The sequence below is a fragment of the Macrobrachium nipponense genome, chromosome 22, assembly GCF_015104395.2.
Source record: "Macrobrachium nipponense isolate FS-2020 chromosome 22, ASM1510439v2, whole genome shotgun sequence".
NCBI classification, from domain to species: domain Eukaryota; kingdom Metazoa; phylum Arthropoda; class Malacostraca; order Decapoda; family Palaemonidae; genus Macrobrachium; species Macrobrachium nipponense.
The window spans coordinates 65,932,711-65,952,157 of NC_087213.1; the positions used below are offsets into that span (position 1 = coordinate 65,932,711).

At 38.7% G+C, this 19,447-nt stretch overlaps 1 protein-coding gene and 1 long non-coding RNA gene across 4 annotated transcripts in view; one reads left to right on the forward strand and one right to left on the reverse strand.

Annotated features, from left to right (window-relative positions):
- The window catches only part of LOC135198762 (cytochrome P450 306a1-like), a 179,090-nt gene extending 177,063 nt beyond the window's left edge, over window positions 1-2,027 (forward strand). The window contains exon 10 of the mRNA XM_064226671.1: window positions 1,620-2,027. Within this exon, the coding sequence (XP_064082741.1) occupies window positions 1,620-1,807 (188 nt within the window). The 3' untranslated portion in view covers window positions 1,808-2,027. The remainder of the gene's footprint in view (window positions 1-1,619) is intronic.
- Window positions 1-19,447, reverse strand: part of LOC135198763 (uncharacterized) — a 53,964-nt gene that overhangs the window by 11,136 nt on the left and 23,381 nt on the right. The gene's annotated exons all lie outside the window — the stretch shown is intronic.

Below are 19,447 nucleotides of genomic sequence, written 5' to 3' on the forward strand. Positions count from 1 at the left end.
TTTAACTTCATGTATATTTTTGCGGCTGTTGAACTAATTGTAGTTTTGCGGCCGTTGAACTAATTGTATATTTTTGCGGCTGTTGAATTGTATATTTTTGCGGCCGTTGAACTAATTGTATATTTTTGCAGCTGTTGAACTAATTGTATATTTTTGCGGCCGTTGAACTAATTGTATATTTTTGCGGCCGTTGAACTAATTGTATATTTTTGCGGCTGTTTAACTTCATGTATATTTTTGCGGCTGTTGAACTAATTGTATATTTTTGCGGCTGCTTAACTTCATGTATATTTTTGCGGCTGTTGAACTAATTGTAGTTTGCGGCGGGTTGAAATAATTGTATATTTTTGCGGCTGTTGAATTGATATTTTTGTTGGCGGCGTGAACTAATTGTATAATTTTTGCGGCTGTTGAACAATGTATATTTTTTTGCGGCCGTTGAACTAATTGTATATTTTTGCGGCTGTTGAACTAATTGTATATTTTTGCGGCTGTTGAACTAATTGTATATTTTTGCGGCTGTTGAACTAATTGTATATTTTTGCAGCTGTTTAACTCCATGTATATTTTAGCGGCTGTTGAACTAATTGTATATTTTTGCGACTGTTTAACTTCATGTATATTTTTGCAGGGCCTGTTTTAAGTCAATTTGTATTGTTTTTTCGGCCTGTTGAACTAATTGATTTTTATTTTTGCCGGCTGTTTGAAACTAATTGTATATTTTTGCGGCCGTGAAACTAATTGCTTAATTTGCTCGTTGAACTAATTTTTCCGGCTGTTTTTGCGGGCCGTTGAATAATTGTTATTTTTATTTTTGCGGCCTGTTGAAACTAATTGTATACTTTTTGCGGGCCTGGTTTGAAACTAATTGTATATTTTTTTGCGGCCGGTTGAACGTCAATGTATATTTTGCAGGGCCGGTTGAAAAACTTAATTGTATATTTTGCGGCTCGTTGAATAACTGTATTATTTTTGCGGCGGTTTAGAAGAATTTGGTATATTTTTGCCGGCTGTTTAACTTCATGTATATTTTTTGCGGCTCGTGGAAAACTAAATTGTATATTTTTTGGCAGCTGTTGAACTAATTGTATAGTTTGCGGCTGTTGACTAATTGTATATTTTGCGGCGGTTGAATAAATTGTATATTTTGCAGCTGTTTCAAACTCCATGTATATTTTAGCGGGCTGTTCGAAAAAGTTAATGTAATATTTTTGAGACTGTTTAACTTTCATGTATATTTTTTTGCGACTGTTTAACTTCATGTATATTTTTGCGGCTGTTGAACTTCATGTATATTTCTGCAGCTGTTGAACATTTCTGCGGCTGTTGAACTTCATATTTCTGCGGCTGTTGAACTTAGTGTATATTTCTGCGGCTGTTGAACTTCATTATACATAGCTCAGCGACATCTTGAGTACTTTATTTCTTCACACTTCTGGATACGCTTGCTGCTACGAGGCCTTGATAATCAAGTTGAAATCTTTACTGTGACAAGCGTATCCAGAAGTGTGAAGAAATGGAGTACTTAAGATGTCACTGGTGAAAACGATCAGTATATTCTATATATCTATGATAAATGATATTACGGTCAATAATTTTCATCTTCTTCCATCCCTCAGGACGTCGCGTGTGCATAGGGGACGAGTTCGCCAAGATGATCCTCTTCGTTTTCACGTCCAGGATTTTGCTCAAATTCCGAGTGAGTCTGGAAAACAAGGATCCAGAAGACGATCCGGCAAAAGATCCAGTCTGTGGGCTCACACTCACGCCTAGGCCTTGCAATCTGATCTTTACGAGAAGGATGTAGAATGACCAAAGTATTTTCTTTGTATCGAGGATCAACAATCTGAGATTGTCGTTTTATCCAGAAAATACGAGTATTTTTGTGATTGTAGTAGATGCGAATTTCATTATCTTTTACAGTGTAGTACTGTAACTGTGGCACTGATGAATATTACGGAGATTTATTTTGTTTGTGTAGAACAAAACACCTGTCCAGTTAAGTTAATAAAATGTAATGAAACTGTGTTAGAAGTTTTTTTAACCTCTTACTTACTAGTATATAGTATCTGAACAGAAAAGGGGAAAACGCCAGTCAAGTCTTAGTTTGACTTGCAAGAGTAAAAGGCAGAAACCTGTAAATACCTACAGTTCCATGTAAGAGTACGAGGTAATTTTTAAAAACGAAAAACAAGAACGAACGTAAGCAAAAAGCAATTCAATAGTAACAGAGTAACGAAACTGTTGTATTAGCCATTAAAAAAAGTGAACCATTCACAAAGTTACTTCAGAGTATCGGAAAATTAGTTTTCATTCGATAAATCCGTGAAGGAATGACCAATTCGTAAACGGTTTTTAGGCAAGTCTTCTTTGCAACATTAAGGTGACCATGATGCACATTATCATTAGATTATTGTTGCTTTTACCTTTAAGACATTAAAATTTCAAAATGATAAAAATGAAAATAGAGCACATCCCAAAAACCTTAATGGTGAGAAAAATACTTTTAAGTTGTAGATATCGCGGAGAAAAATTGTCGGAAATCAGTCCATTACAAATCAATTTTTAAAAAGGAATTCGGCAATTCTATATATACTTGAAATATTTTGGTTTTCCATTAGCTAAATATCACAGAAAAAAATTCATAAACTCAGAACAAAATGTTTTTCTATGGACAGTCCCCTATCACCTCCAACACAACCGTATTAAATAGTTTCACGCCTGTTAATGCACCCAAACTATCGTTCTTGTTCTCGTAACGAGAGAACACCAGTTCCAAAAAGTTAAGTATATCTTAGTTTAACAAGACCGAAGGATTAGATATTCTTACGTGCGTGGCTACGAACAGATTGGTTACCTAGCAACGGGACCTACAGCTTAGAGTGGGATCCGATTCTGGTAAAATAACCATAAACAAGGCTGTTCAGGAAATGCATATCTGTGAGCTCTTAAAGTATAAAAAATATTAAGATTATTTACATCGCTCAAACGTCAGGAAAATCTTTAGTCCGAATTTCCTATTAAGGCGATGGCATTTTCATGGCAATTAATTTCATAAATTGTGAAACCACGATCGTTTTCACCTCGGCATGATACGAGTGTTACTTCAGTTTACCAATACCCAAGGTCCTTTAAATATATTTAAAGGACCTTGCCAATACCATTAGTATGATGGAGCAATTACCCCAACAGGATGGTAAGGAAAAAAACGAGAGAGAGAGAGAGAGAGACTCGCAGTACCAACAAATCAACGGGTCAGCGCCTCAGTGGCGTGATTGGTATGGTCTTTGCCTGCCACCTCGGTGGCCGCGAGTTCGATTCTCAGTCATTCCACTGAGGTGTGAGAGATGTGTATGTCTGGTGATAGAAGCTCACTCTCGACGTGGTTCGGAAGTCACGTAAAGCCGTTGGTCCCGTTGCTGAATAACCACTGGTTCCATGCAACGTAAAAACACAATATAAACAAACAAACAAACAAATCAACGGGTTCTCGAGAGGGAGAGTATTGGTGGATTTGATATTTGAGAAATTTTTTAGTGACGCGAAGAACAAATTAATGACTGAGTAAAGAGGAAAGAAAGCACTGCCCTGTTAATTTACCTTGAAACTTTTTTTTTCTCAGCCTGTCCAACGCACCTTTTGGGGGGAAGTAGAACAACTCCAAAGGGAATAAAAAATTGCGCTTTTGAAATACCCTCAAGCAAGGGAACTCGCACCCAAGACTTTATAGGAAACTTTTACCTTAGTAATAAAGAAATAACACATCCCAGGTTGCAGACATTTACTGAATTGAAATTTTCCGAAATACGACAGCTATATTCGCCACTAAAGATGGCCTAAGTCAAATAGAAACTCCAAAAATGCAAAACGCATCTGAAAAGACGGATGTTGAACCCCAACCATCCTGCCTTGGTTATGTATCAAAAGATTAAAACGTAAAAGCCAGTTAATGTGCAGGAAAACATGGTTAGTGTAAGCAGTTAGGTCCTTAACTAAAACATGGTACTACTATTATAACTCGGTCGCTATACCGCTGGGCATCCACTCAGCGGAATTGATTAACATCGTACCCGGCCAATACAAGTGACCACTAAGAAATACAGACGGGGACGCTGTCAGAGCATAAGCCACTTGGTCATCCAAGTGGCGGTGCCTGGGGCTACAAACCTCTCGTACAAATAACACTTCAGTCCAAAGTAAATCCTCTTTGTGTGTGTGTGTGTGTGTGTGTGTGTGTGTGTGTGTGTGTGTGTGTGTGTGTCATATAGAGAGAGAGAGAGAGGGAGGGAGAGAGAGATCAACAGTTATTCCCACGAGAATAGGACCTTCATTTCAAATAAATCAAAGCGTGAGAATTGAATTCAGTTTGGCGTGAATTCCCATAGTCCGAAATTGTTGAGATTAGCCCCATAACAGCTGGGCTCCAAGGCTAAAATTTGTGAGAAGGCAAATCTAAAAGTAAATATAAACAAGACTTACCACGACAGATGTATTGCACGCAAGCTGCATTGTGCGCTTTGCTATATATATTTTTGCTTGTTTTCATCATTTATTTACGAGTACCTCGTTCATTACTCTGTAGCCTGTAGACCAGGGGTTTTCAACCTGGGGACGCGTATCCCAGGTGGTACGCCAAGGGTCTGTCAGCAGGTAGGCGGCGCTCCCCACCGGTTGATAGGGTTAGGGGTCCGGCCGCCCTCTTGCTGACAGGCAGGACATCTCTACTGTAGTTCAGATGGTAAGCTTATAAGAGTGGATTGCCTTTCCTCAGTGGCGTGATCGGTATAGTCTTGGCCTGCCACCTCGGTGGCCGTGAGTTTGATTCTCGGGCATTCCACTGAGGGGTTAGAGATGTGTATTTCAGGTGATAGAAGTTCACTCTCGATGTGGTTTGGAAGTCACGTAAAGCCGTTGGTCTCGTTGCTGAATAACCACTTGTTCCATGCCACATAAATACATCAAACAAACAAACTCACTGCAAATGAAACTGACAGATACTTTCCTGTTGTGTCTGAAGGAAACGAAGGTAAAGAGACCCCCTTTCCATACAGATGTTGCTTTTGTTAATGATGCTGTTAAGGAAGAGTTTATTGAACTTATGAATAGCTTCTCTTTAGTCAGGTTCTGGTGTAAGATATCCATATCATATTCACATGTCGCAGAGAGCCTCTCCGTTCGCAGTGGCTTTTCCCATCAACGTAGTATCTGTGTGAGAATGGCTTTTCCAGCTTACTTGTCATAGAATCAAAACTAAGGTCTCGAATGAATGTGGAAGCCGGCTTTCGATCGGCTTCAGCAAAAACTGCTACCCGACTGACTATAATAGGCTAGCTGAGGTAAAACAGTTTCAGCAATCTCATTAACTCCCTTTGCTGCTGATGTTATAATAATAATGTATTTTGGTTTTTGCAGCCCAGTACCATAACCTTGAAAATTTACTGCATAGAAACGGGTAAATAATTATAATATAAAACAAAAAAAAATTTTGGATTTTTTTGTGTTTACAATAATGCTGGTTATTAAAAAATCCTCATAGTAGCAGAGTCTTCAAATGGAGAAACAAATCCAGTTATGTAAATGTACATAAATTTACATTTAAAACTTTAAGGATAGCTTTCGGGAATCTGTTCAGTTCCCCTTATCAATCTGATAAGAGATTGATAAGGGGAACCGAACAGATTCCCGAAAGCTATCCTTAAAGTTTTAAATTTAAATATTACATGTACATATACATAAATGTGGATTTGTTTCTCCAATAGTACTGGTTATGTCAGGAGAATTATGTACTTACTTCCCTTCAGCACAGATCTTGGAATTATACACAATGGAATTTTTTTTTTACAATTGTTTTGCTTTCTTTATACGAAGTGGAGGGGGTACATTACTGACATTAATAACACCCGAAAGGGTACTTGGTGAAAAAAAAGAAAAAAGATTGAAAACCCCTGCTTTAGACGAATTCGGGTTTTGGTGATCGGGTTCGTCGTAGGTCACTGGATTTTATATTGATCCCTGAATCAGTGATTTCTTAATTATGTGCAGCAGAAACTTTTCCAGGAACAAATGCAATGTTGTTCTTTTACGTTGCAATCACCGCAAGCAGGTGGTGTTGCTAGGATCACCTTGCAAGCTCAGACGTGCAATATGCACAGTGGTGTGACGGACGCTCCTGAAGGTTACAGAAGTCGGGGCCCTTACATGGAGGATGGTATGTATGTATGTATGTATGTATATATAATATATATTATTTCTTGATATATATAATATATATATATATATTATAATATAATATATATATATATATATATATATATATATATTGTAAGCAGTTCGGTATACTCAAACACGAGCAATATGGTGGTAGCTGTATATTCACGCAATCCAATACTACATGATGAGCAGCAGTGAACGTGACAATGTTGAGGCCACGCTTTCTCCAGCGAGAAAGCCCGAGACTCAATTTCTCCCGCCTTCAACACATTTTGGCGGGAATACAAGTAACTTTCATATGTGTCATATGGAAACATCCTACATATATATATATATATCTATATATATATATATATATATATATATATACACACACATATATACACATATATACACATATATACACATATACACACATATACACACATATATATACATATATGTATAACTGAATCACGAAAGTTAGGAACATGATAAATCCATAAATAAAGATATATGCCACGAAGGAAAAATAAACGAAGGAGGATCTGCGAGACCTTTCGACGTTAAACGTCCTTTACTAAGCAGAAACTGACATAAATGAGGGAAAAGACAATACAAGAAGATTCGTATAGCTGACAAATAGGGATTATAAAGAGATTAGTACCTAGAATCCAACACACCTGGAAGACGAGTAACCTTCCCAAACAAGCATAAACAATGGGTGCAATTAAAGGTTTAAGACAATCATCTCGGATACAAGGACAAGACAATTACAGGATTATAAGTGACAGCTATTCAGAACTTGGTAAACAAAACGATATTCTCAATACATATTCACAATACATGTTAGACATATATTACAACAAAGATAAATCTAAGGCAACTGATTTTTATTTATTTAAGTCATTAATTATATCTTTGAGGTCATTCTTAAACATGTTACAAATACAAGGGTCTAAATGAAAAAGGCCACGACTAACATTGAAATTACAATGAAAAGTAAGTTGTATTAAAGCAGATTCTAAAAGATCTCGTGATAAGACATCTCTTGACCTTGCAATTACTGAACTACCAACCCAATTTATTTGGTGGTTGTTTTCACTTAAATGAATGAATATTGCATTAGATGTTTGCCCAGTTTTTACAGAATATTTATGCTGGCTTAGCCTTACTTCTAGGACTTTGCTAGACTGTCCGAGATAAAATGAGGGACAATCCATACATGGAATTTTATATATGTTGTTGCTTTCTCTGGGGCCATTTTTTATTAACATTCCTTTTAGTGTGTTATTATAGGAAAAAACAAGGTTGACATTAAAAGCTTTTAACAATGATTTAATGTTTTCAAATCCGTTAAAATAAGGCAAACTGAGAATGTTCTTAGAATTTTCTTTCTGTGTGTTACTTACACTACAAAACTTTCCGTGGGCTTTATTATAACAAATATCCAATATATGTGAAGGATAGCATAAATCTTTCCCTATTTTTCTTATGTATTCAATTTCTTGATGCAAATAATGTAGACTGACAATGCGCAATGCTCGTAAAAACATAGAAGAAAAAATTGATATTTTTATGTTAAGATGGTGGCCTGAGAAGAAATGAACGTAAGTTAAGTTGTTGGTGGTCGGTTTCCTATAAATACTGAATTTACATTGAAATGGTTCCTTTTTACAAGGAAGGCGTTTAAACAAACAATCGAAGGCATGAGGCAGAAGCTGAAAGCGGCGCCAGTTTGTTTATTACAGAGCTGAGTTACTTTTACAGTAGCAAAAATATCGTAAAAAGCAATTATCACTAGATTGGTTTTTTACCGTAACAAAAATAAAAGTGATTTGGGCAGATAGAGTGCAAGTGAAAGAAATGGGGGAATAATCATCCAGATCAGCCAATAAATTAGTCAATGGTAAGCAGAGCCGTTCTCTCTCTCTCTCTCTCTCTCTCTTCTCTCTCTCTCTCTCTCTCTCTCTCAGCGCACCGAACACTGACTCGAGCAAGCGTTTTTTTTTTACCGTGTTGCATTTGTTTTCATGTTTTATCATTGTTAAATTTATTGTGAAATATCATTTTTTATGTGATTTGGTACTGCTATTACGTACATATTATAGTAAGGATTTTACTGCCTCTTCTTCTCTCATCAACAATACCACGACGCACGATAACTTAAAATCATTCATTCATTATTCCTAAAAAATATAAACGCTACCTCCCTCTACATTAAGTTAGCTGTGTATCACCGCAATGACGAATGATTTTATTAATCATTTGTGCTAAGTTTTATTGTGAAAAGCTTTGTTCTTTCATTTACTATTTTGTTAATATTGTTCAACTCAAGGTCCAAAGAGTATAGGAGGTCTTGTCAGCGCTGACCCAAAATAAGCTTCTGCCAGGTCGAGAGCGTAACATCAACTCAACCTCGCCTTAGGCTACCACGAGGAAGGTCCTTTATTAATCCAGTGGACAACAGCAAATACAATACGTGTTTGCGGATGCTCTACCTCAAGTTAAGCTTTTTAGAAATAATTCTCTTGACCATGGATTTATATTGCCGGATGGTACAGTTGCCTCAGTGTTCCTATACGGTACCCCGTCCCCTTCTGTTTCATGATAATGGTCAGGTAACACAGCAATGAAGCCTGTACGTCTTGTAACGACGGATGTGAATGGTCGAGCTATTGGATGCCAATGTTCATATTTTCTAATCACTACTGTAGACAATATGTTAATGATATACGAATAATAGTTCACCTTACCAGTGAACTAAGTCGATGCTAAACAAATAGAAAAATAGTATAGTAACAGAGCAATAAGAATAGCAATGGTAAAATTCATATTCAGTCCTTATTAACCATAATCGTCAACCTTTGTTCCATTCAGGTGTGGCTGTGCAGGCGCTTGCTGGGATCCTACTTTTGTTCATGCCAGGTAGACCATTATTAGGTGTCAATTTCAGAACGTTATTTGAATGGAAATACGCTTTGGATTTACACAATCCATCTATTTATAAAGTAATGAAATTATAAACCGCAAATACCAAGACCTATAAATATAATTTCATAAAGGCAATTATGATAGCCACAGACAGGTTACGATAGGGAAGGCTTTCGGGGAAAATTATAAACCACCAGATGTTTAAAGGAACTAATGTATCTAGTGTGTTGTCACTCATGCATGTTCTTTATTCGAGCCACTTCTCACCAGAGTAGCCTAGATGGAAATTTCTCTGGCCAGTATTTAACTCGGGTCATCCGAGTAACAACACACCTTAATCACCCTGATGGTCCTTATATACCAACCCAAGAGTGGATAAAAAGAAATAGTTTGCTGTCGATATGAGTTTTCATGTCAGCCTTTCGTCTCGTGGGATTCGTGACTGGATTTCTTGTGCTTCAGTCTCGAATTTGTCTACTATTTATGATCCCGTGGATTTGTCAGTTCAATGAATTCAAGATACATTTTGCTATTTTTGCGTCCTTGTCCATTAATTTTATTTTTTTATTTTTAATAAAATTTTAATTGAAACTGAATTTGATTAGTTTTTTGTGTGTGAAAATGAGCACCAAACTAATCTTGAAGGGAACACGTAGTTCATTTGGCTACATCCACTTTAATTGTTATTCATTCTTTATCATGTTTAACAAGCATTGTTCCTGATTCCAGTAATTGCAGCTTTGTATTATCCTGACCCTTCCCTGATTAGAGCATCAGTGTCGATTTTTGCTTTCCTTATCGTTAGGATCAAATTAAATGAGTCCGTTCAAACAACGGCTCCCCCACAACTGATTCTCCCAGCCACCAGCCCCCCCCCCCCCCCCCCCCACCCCCCCCCCCCCCCCCCCCCCCCCCCTCCCCCCCCCCCCCCCCCCCCCCCCCCCCCCCCCCCCCCCCGTCCCTTACCTATCCTCTAGTCCCACCCTCCCTCCATCGTCAGGGTAAGCCCTGCAACCTCCCGCGCCAGGTCACTTCCTCACGAGATGTGGTGTAGGAAAAATTCAGTATTATCCTAAAATTTTCAAAGTCCACATACCATGATATTTCCCTTTCCCCTTCTTTTACAAAGCTCTGGAACTGCAGTCTAATAAGTTCTGTTCGCCTTTGCTTAAAGGTCAACCCTTGATATTGTAATATCTTGTTTCTTGTTCTTGAATTTTTTGGGACGGGGTTTTGGTTTGGTCATAGCACCTAACTCATTCATTCGCCTCATAATTAGAAAGCAGCAGTACTTTGGTCTAACAGAATTTAGTGTTGCCCTTAACGTGGTAGCCAAAAGGCTTCTACAAATTATTAACCTGTTATTTAATTTTCTGAGTAAATTTGATTTGGCTGGCATTTCACCAAGCTTAATTTTCCTTTCGAAGCAATGAAATCCGTTACAACTTATTATATATGTTTATAAGATGCAGATAAAGTTTTCTGACAGCTCAGGATATAATTGAGATGAAAGTGTTTTTGAAAGTAAAACAACAAGATGCACAAACTTTTTGTTCCTTCTTTTGGTGCTTTTCCTGTCAATCATGAACATCTTAAGCAAGTCAACGCCAACCAAACCTACATATGAGAAGTGAAAGACATTTTACATACACACACTGCACTGAAAGTACTGTAGAGACCAAGGGGCTGGATTCTTCTGGCCTTAACCTAGGCCTTTGTCTGACATCGGAATACCATGACAGAAACTGACATAGTCTCTTTGTCTTCAGCCCTCGAAAATTTAGGCCAAGGCCACAATTTATATAATGTATGTCATTGGTTTCAATACTAAAAGGCTAGATTCTTCTGACCTTGGCCTAGGCCTACATCTTGAGCAGGACACTCATCGAATGACTCATTAACTTAGTCTAGGGTTCTGTGTCCTTGATGATTTAATCTGAAGCCACAATATATTTGATGTGTTTTAATAGAGACTAAACACTGTTCTGCTTTGAAGTTTCCAGGTATATAGATAACTACTTACTGAAGAGCAAGGAGCATTGAAGTCTCCAGAAATATGGACAAGTACTTAACCCTTATTAGACAGCTAATCAAGCTGGGTAAACTTTGAGGTGGGCCAGTTTACAAAACAATGCATCAATGGAAAGAGGAAGATATGCAGAAATATGCATAACTACTTACTAGGGAGGAACATTGAAGTCTCCATGAATAAAGATAACTACTTACTGGAGAAAAGCATTGAAGTCTCGAGGAATATAGATCACTGCTTACAGGAGAGAACCATTGAAGTCTTCAGGAATATGGATAACTAACTATTTACTGGAGGCAGCATTGAAGTCTCCATGAATATGGATAACTACTTACTGGAGAGAAGCATTGAAGTCTCAATGAACGTAGATAACTACTTACAGGAAAGAGGCAGTAAAGTCTCCAGGAATATGGATAACTACTTACTGGAGGGAAGCATTGAAGTCTCCAGGAATATGGATAACTACTTACTGGAGAGAAGCATTGAAGTCTCCAGGAGTATGGATAACTACTTATTGGAGAGCGGCATTGAGGTCTCCATTAATGTAGACTACTTACAGGAGAGAAACATTGAAATCTCCAGGAATATGGATAACTACTTACAGGAGAGAAGCATTGAAGTCTCCATTAATGTAAATAACTACTTAGAGAGAAGCATTGAAGTCTCCAGGATTATGGATAACTACTTACCGGAGAGAAGCATTGAAGTCTCTAAGGATATGGATAACTATTTACCAGAGGCAGCATTGAAGGCTCCATGTATATGAATAACTACTCACTGGAGAGAAGCATTGAAGTCTCCAGGAATATGGATAACTGCTTACTGGAGACAGCATTGAAGTCTCCAGGTCACAGATCACTACTTACTGGAGGCAGCATTGAAGTCTCCAGGACACAGATAACTACTTACTGGAGGCTGCATTGGAGTCTCCAGGGATGTAGAGAACTACTTACTGGAGGCAGCATTGGAGTCTCCAGGTCACAGATCACTACTTACTGGAGAGAGCATTGGAGTCTCCAAGGATGTAGATAACTACTTACTGGAGGCAGCATTGAAGTCTCCAGGTCACAGATCACTGCTCACTGCAGGCATTATTGGAATCTCCAGGGATGTAGATAACTATTTACTGGAGGCAGCATTGAAGTCTCCAGGTCACAGATCACTACTTACTGGAGGCAGCATTGGAGTCTCCAGGTCACAGATCACTACTTACTGGAGGCAGCATTGGAGTCCCTAGGGATGTAGATAACTACTTACTGGAGGCAGCATTAAAGTCTCCAGGGATGTAGATAACTACTTACTGGAGGCATCATTGAAGTCTCCAGGTCACAGATCACTACTTACTGGAGGCACCATTGGAGTCCCCAGGGATGTAGATAACTACTTACTGGAGGCAGCATTGAAGTTTCCAGATCACGGATCACTACTTAATGGAGGCAGCATTGGTGGGCCCAAGGGAGGTAGATAACCCCTATCTTATGGGAGGCAGCATTGAAGTCTCCAGATCCAACAGATCACTTACTTAATGGAGGCAGCATGGAGTCCCAGGAATGTAGATAACTAATTACCGGGAGGCATCTTGAAGTTCTCCAAGGTTCACAGATCACTTAATTACTGGGAGGCAGCATTGGAAGTCCCCTGAGGGAATGTAGATAAATACTTACTTACTGGAGGCTCATTGAAGTCTCCAGGTCAACAGACACTTACTTACATGGAAGGCAGCATTGAAGTCTCCAGGGATGTGGATAACTTACTTATGAGACAGCATTGAAGTCTCCATGTTCACAGATGCACCTACTTGGACTGGGAGGCAGCATTGGAGTCCCCAGGGATGTATATAACTACTTACTGGAGGCAGCATTGAAGTCTCCAGGTCACAGATCACTACTTACTGGAGGCAGCATTGGAGTCTGCAGGGATGTAGATAACTACTTACTGGAGGCAGTCCTTAAGTCCCCAGGAGTATAACTACTTACTGGGCCGCATTGAAGTATTCCCTGTCACAGATCACTACTTACTGGAGGCAGCATTGAAGTCTCCAGGGATGTAGATAACTACTTACTGGAGACAGCATTGAAGTCTCCAGGTCACAGATCACTACTTAGTTGAGGCAGCATTTTAAGAGTCTCCAGGAATGTAGATAACTACTTACTGGAGGCAGCATTGAAGTCTCCAGGTCACAGATCACTACTTACTGGAGGCAGCATTGGAGTCTCCACGGATGTAGATAACTACTTACTGGAGACAGCATTGAAGTCTCCAGGTCACAGATCACTACCTACTGGAGGCAGCATTGGAGTCCCCAGGGATGTATATAACTACTTACTGGAGGCATCATTGAAGTCTCCAGGTCACAGATCACTACTTACTGGAGGCAGCATTGGAGTCCGTAGGGATGTAGATAACTACTTACTGGAGACAGCATTGAAGTCTCCAGGTCACAGATCACTACTTACTTGAGGCAGCATTGGAGTCTCCAGGAATGTAGATAACTACTTACTGGAGGCAGCATTGAAGTCTCCTGGGATGTAGATAACTACTTACTGGAGACAGCATTGAAGTCTCACTGTCACAGATCACTACTTACTGGAGGCAGCATTGAAGTCTCCAGGGATGTATATAAATACTTACTGGGCAGCATTGAATCTCCAGGTCACAGAATCCACTGGAGGCAGCATTGAAGTCTCCAGGGATTAGATAACTACTTACTGGCAGCATTGAAGTCCTCCAGGTCAGATCACTACTTACTGGAGGCAGCATTGGAATTCTCCCCAGGTCACAGAAATCCTACTTACTTTTGGCAGCATTGAATCTCCAGTCCACAGTCACTACTTACTGGAGGCAGCATTGAATTCTCCCGTCATCAACTACTTACTGGTAGGGCAGCATTGAAGTCTCCAGGTCAACAGATAACTACTTACTGAGGCAGCATTGGAGTCTCCAGGAATGTAGATAGCTTACTTACTGGGGAGGCAGCATTGAAGTCTCCAGGTCACAGATAACTCTTACTTTAGGCAGCATTGAAAGTCTCCAGGTCACGATCGGCTACTTACTGGAGGCAGCATTGAAGTTCTCCAGGTCACAGACTATTTTTTAACTTGAGGCAGCATTGGAGTCTCCAGGGATGGAGATAGCCTACTTGGGAGGCGCATTGAGGTCTCCAGGTCACAGATAACTGGACTTACTTTAAGGAGCATTAAATCTCCAGGTCACAGATACTACTTACTTTGGAGGCAAGCATTGAATTCTCCAGGTCACGATCACTATTACTGGAGGCAGCATTTGGAGTCTCCAGGTCAACAGAAATACTTACTTTAGGCAGCATTGAAGTCTCCAGGTCTCAGATCCACTACTTAATGGGGCAGCATTGGAAGGTCTCCAGGTCACAGATTCAATACTTACTTGAAGGCAGAAATGAAGTCTCCAGGAGTCACAGGATTCACTACTTACTTGAAGGCAGCATTGCAAAGTCTCCAGGGTCACAGATAACTACTAACTTGAGGCAGCATTGGAGGTCTCCAGGAATGTAGAGTAAGCACTTATGGAAGGCAGCATTGAAGTTCTCCCAGGAGTCACAGATCAATACTTACGGAGGCAGATTGGAGTCTTCCAGGTCACAGATCATTACTTCTTGGATGGCAGCATTGGAGTCTCCCAGGAATCACAGATCACTACTTACTGGACGGCAGCATTGAAGTCTCCCAGGTCCACAGCTTCACTACTTACTGGAGGGCAGCATTGAAGTCTCCAGGGTCACAGATCCACGACTTATGACGGGCAGCATTGAAGTCTCCAGGGTCCAACAGATCACTTACTACTGGAGGCAGCATTGGAGTCTCCAGGTCACAGATCAACTATTACTTGGCAAGGCAGCATTGAAGGTCTCCAGGTCACAGAACACTACTTACTGGGAGGCGCATGAAGATCTCCAGGTAACAGATCATACTTACTGGAGGCAGCATTGGTTCTCCCAGGTCACAGATCACTACTTACTTTGAGGCACTTGGAGTCTCCAGGTCACAGATCACTTACTTTAATGGAAGGCAGGCTTGAAGGTTCCTCCGCAGGTCACAGATCACCTACTTCTTGGAGGCAGCCATTGAAAGCTCCAGGGTCAACATGATCACTACTTACTGGAGGCAGCATTTGAAGTCTCCTCAGTCAACAGGATCACTAACCTTACTTGAGGCAGCATTGGAGTCTTCCGGTCACAGATCACAATTACTTACTTGGGAAGGCCGGCATTGGAATTCTCCAGGTCACAGATCACTACTTACTGGAGGCGCATTGAAGTCTCCAGGTCCAGATACATTACTTACTGGAGTGGAAGGCATTAAGTCACCCATTGGAGACTTCAATGCTGCCTCCAGTAAGTAGTGATCTACATTCATGGAGGCTCCAATGCTGCCTCTAGTAAGTAGTTATTTACATTCTAGTAGACTTTAATTTTTCTCTCTAGTTTTACAAGAATAGAAATTTGAAAAAAAAAGTACATATAGCTTCAATCAATCAGTAATACTTGAGTCCTATAACAAAGGCTAATACGAAATTATGGTTGTGAAAAACACTGAACATGGCAATTGTGTATTACTTCATAGTTTTCAGAGAGGTGCTATAAATTCATTTATGAAACCAGCTGATCTTAATAAAGAAAACTCATAATTATATATTTACAAAAAGCTTGGGTGTTTTACTTTTTAGCAATGATTATGATCAAGGACCAGCTCAAATGAGGGGAGAAATTTAGCCATTTAAGTTAAATGTAAAGAAATAAAATCAAAAGCTGACGAATACTGAAAGCAAAAGCAATTCAATCAAGTTCTTATTTCTATGTATCTACCCATTTAAGGTGCATCTGGTTGCAAGGTCAAATTGCTAATTGTATACATATAAATATTCAGTATTAAAAGTGAAATACCTTACAAAGCACTTAATTACATTACACAGGGTAATTCGGTTGTAATTCCATTGTAAAGTGGGTCTTTGACAACCGATGAATTCTCGAACTACCACCATAGTTGTCATGAACTCATATGAACCTCACTATTCTGCGAATGATCATCGTGGAGTTTATTTCATAAAAATGAAAATACAATTGATGATTTCTTCTTGATGTTTTGTTAGGTCACACGTGGAGGGAAATTTTAAATATTGAACGAGATATTTGTAACATTTAGTTTGACTTCAATAACTTTCTTCACACCCTCACTAATATCGCTGTGTCGCCCTCCACGAAGACACAGCAATATTTGTGAGGGTGTGAAATTGACACTAAATAATGATCTACCATGGACAAAAGTATGATCCCAGCAAATGCCTGCAGCAGCCACACCTGAATGGAACAAAGGTTGACGATTATGGTTAGTAAGCAGCACTGAATATGATTTTCACCATTGCTATTTCTATTATTCTGTTATTATACGATTTTCCTATATATTTAACAACTTAATTCACTGGTAATGTAAACTATTATTCTTATATCATTAATATCCTTAACACATTGTCTACAGTAGTGATTAGAAAATATGAGCATTGGTATCAATATCTCAACCATTCACATCCGTCGTTACAAGACAAACAGGCTTCACTGCTGCGTTACCAGACCATTTTCATGAAACAGAAGGGGATGGGGTAAAGGAACACTTTAAGGCAACTGTATATGGTACATACGCTCACAATGGTCCAGTTAGAGAGCTAATAAAGAGGAATGAAGTGATCTTCTTACAGCTTATAAACTTTCTGAAAAACATATCAATGTTATTATAGGTATGCAACGAATGAAAGTTAAACTTGCTGTGCAACCGCTGTCCAAAAGTACTTAAAAAATCTTTTGATCACTTCGACAACTAAGGATATTTGAAGAGAAGGACTGGAAAACTACAAGCCATTTCACTCGGCTTGTTGATAGATAGTTTGATCCGTTTTATTCTCGACTGCCAACAGGTAGAAAATCATAAAGAAATGCTTGCGTGACTAAACCTGTAAATGCAAGACAAAATCTTTCAAGACATGAATAAAACCGCTAGAGAAATGAAAGTGAAGAAAAGTACAATGCTCTATCCTTTATCTAACTTGCTGAAAATGGCAAAATAAAAATTTGGCAAGACGTATACTCTAAATTGCAGACTAAATTAGGCTGGGATTGGGCATTTTTTTCGTTGCACAAGTCAAATGGGAGCTTACGATCAGCACCCATCACCAGTTGCATTTAAACATCGTCTCAGAGCCCACCTTTTAGGAAAAGACAGCACACTTGTAAGCTCAAAGAGCAACGTTTAAAACTGCACCAGTAAAAATGTAACATCCGCCTCATTTTCCCACGTCTCTGACAAGCAAGAAGCATCATTTGAAGACGAAGGAAATTCCCTTGAGAAAGAACCCAGTATATCAGCAATTTTATTTTGCTTACCAGTATTTAATAAGGATGATCAAAGTGATGACTTCAAAGACCAGGAAGTTGAAGAACAAACATGGGAAGATGCCGTATGTTGGCGGGTTCATTGCTCGCAAGTTTCCACAACTGGAACATTTAGGAAAAAAGTAACAAAGGAAGATGACACAAAGATTGGTGCCATAAGCTTTTGTGGAGGGAAACTAATGAAACCTAGTGTTTCTTGATCATTTGAAATGTATGAATAGGATGTTTGATTTTCACCATGGGAGGAAAATGTTTTAACAGCCTTAAAAGTAACGATAATTAAATTAGCGGTTACAATAGCAGTCACAACCAAATAACTTCAGAAGTCGAAATATTTTGTTCCATGCCATACAGTTTTTAGAATTCGAAATTTGAACAGACACATTAGTAGTTCCAGAAAAGCGGTGCCTAGATTGAAAAAGTTAGAGACATAGCTATATATGTCCAAAATGTGATTTTATGGAGATCTGTTAAATGTGTAATTGAGACATATATTTATATTATTGTTTAGAATGTTCTTTAGAACTCGCTCATGATTATTTAATATATTAAGATATAGTTTTCATTCTGACTATTATTTTCCTTCGGAAACATAATAGTCATTGATAACGGATAAAAAGAAGAAAGCAAAGGTAGGTTTTCTATAATTTCAATGCTATTTGGCGAAAATGTTCTAATGATCTCTTATAATTATTCTTCTTAACATAGTAGAATGAAGAACCCACATCTGACTATTCATTTATTATCGAATAGCTTAGAGTATTTAGAAAAAAAAAATTAAAAAAAAATTAAAAAAAAAAATAAAGGCAGGATTGCTATAGGTTAAGGGGCCTGACTGCGGTTATTGTGACGTCACGCACCTAGCCGTTTAATCCTGTGCCCCAGTTTAAGATGCGCACGACAAGATTTTATATTCTCTAGACCTTGGTTCAACTAGACCGTCTCACTCGGCACACCTAGCACTGGCTCATTTAAGACTTTTTTTCCCCCTTTTTTCTGTATTGCATTTGATTGTTTTCATATTTTATCATTACGTTCAATTTATTGTGAAATAAAATTTTATTTTGTATGTGAATTGGTACTGCTTTTACATACATATTATAGTAAAGATTTTACTGCCTCTTCTTCTCTCCTCAACACTACCACGACGCATGATAACTTAAAATCATTCATTCATTATTCCTAAAAAATAAAAACGATACCTCCCTCTACCTCAAGTCAGCTGTGTATCACCGCAATGACGAATAATTTTGTTAATCATTTGTGCTAAATTATACTGTCAAAAGCTTTGTTCTTTCATTTACTATTCTCTTTATATTGTTCAACTAGACCATCTCACTCGGCGCACTGGACACTGGCTCAATTAAGACTTTTTTTTTATTGTTTGTTTGTATGGTGTTTTTACGTTGCATGGAACCAGTGCTTATTCAGCAACGGGACCAACGGCTTTACGTGACTTCCGAACCACGTCGAGAGTGAACTTCTATCACCAGAAATACACATCTCTCACTCCTCAATGCAATGGCCGAGAATCGAACCCGCGACCACCGAGGTGGGACGCTAATAACATACCAACCACGCCGCTGAGGCGCTTTTCTTTTATTGTATTTGATTGTTTTCATACTTTATCATTACGTTAAATTTATTGAGAAATTCCTTTTTTATGGGAATTGTTATTGCTTTTGCATACATACAGTAATATTTTAACTCTTTTTCTCTCCCCAACATATCAACGCTCCCTCGTTCAATCTAAAGTCAGCTGGGCGTGACGTCACCGTGGTTACGTACGATTTTATACTTCTTTTATGCTAAATGTTATATTGAAAGCTAAATTTTATATTAAATGCTTTATACTTCAATGTATTTTGTCGAATATT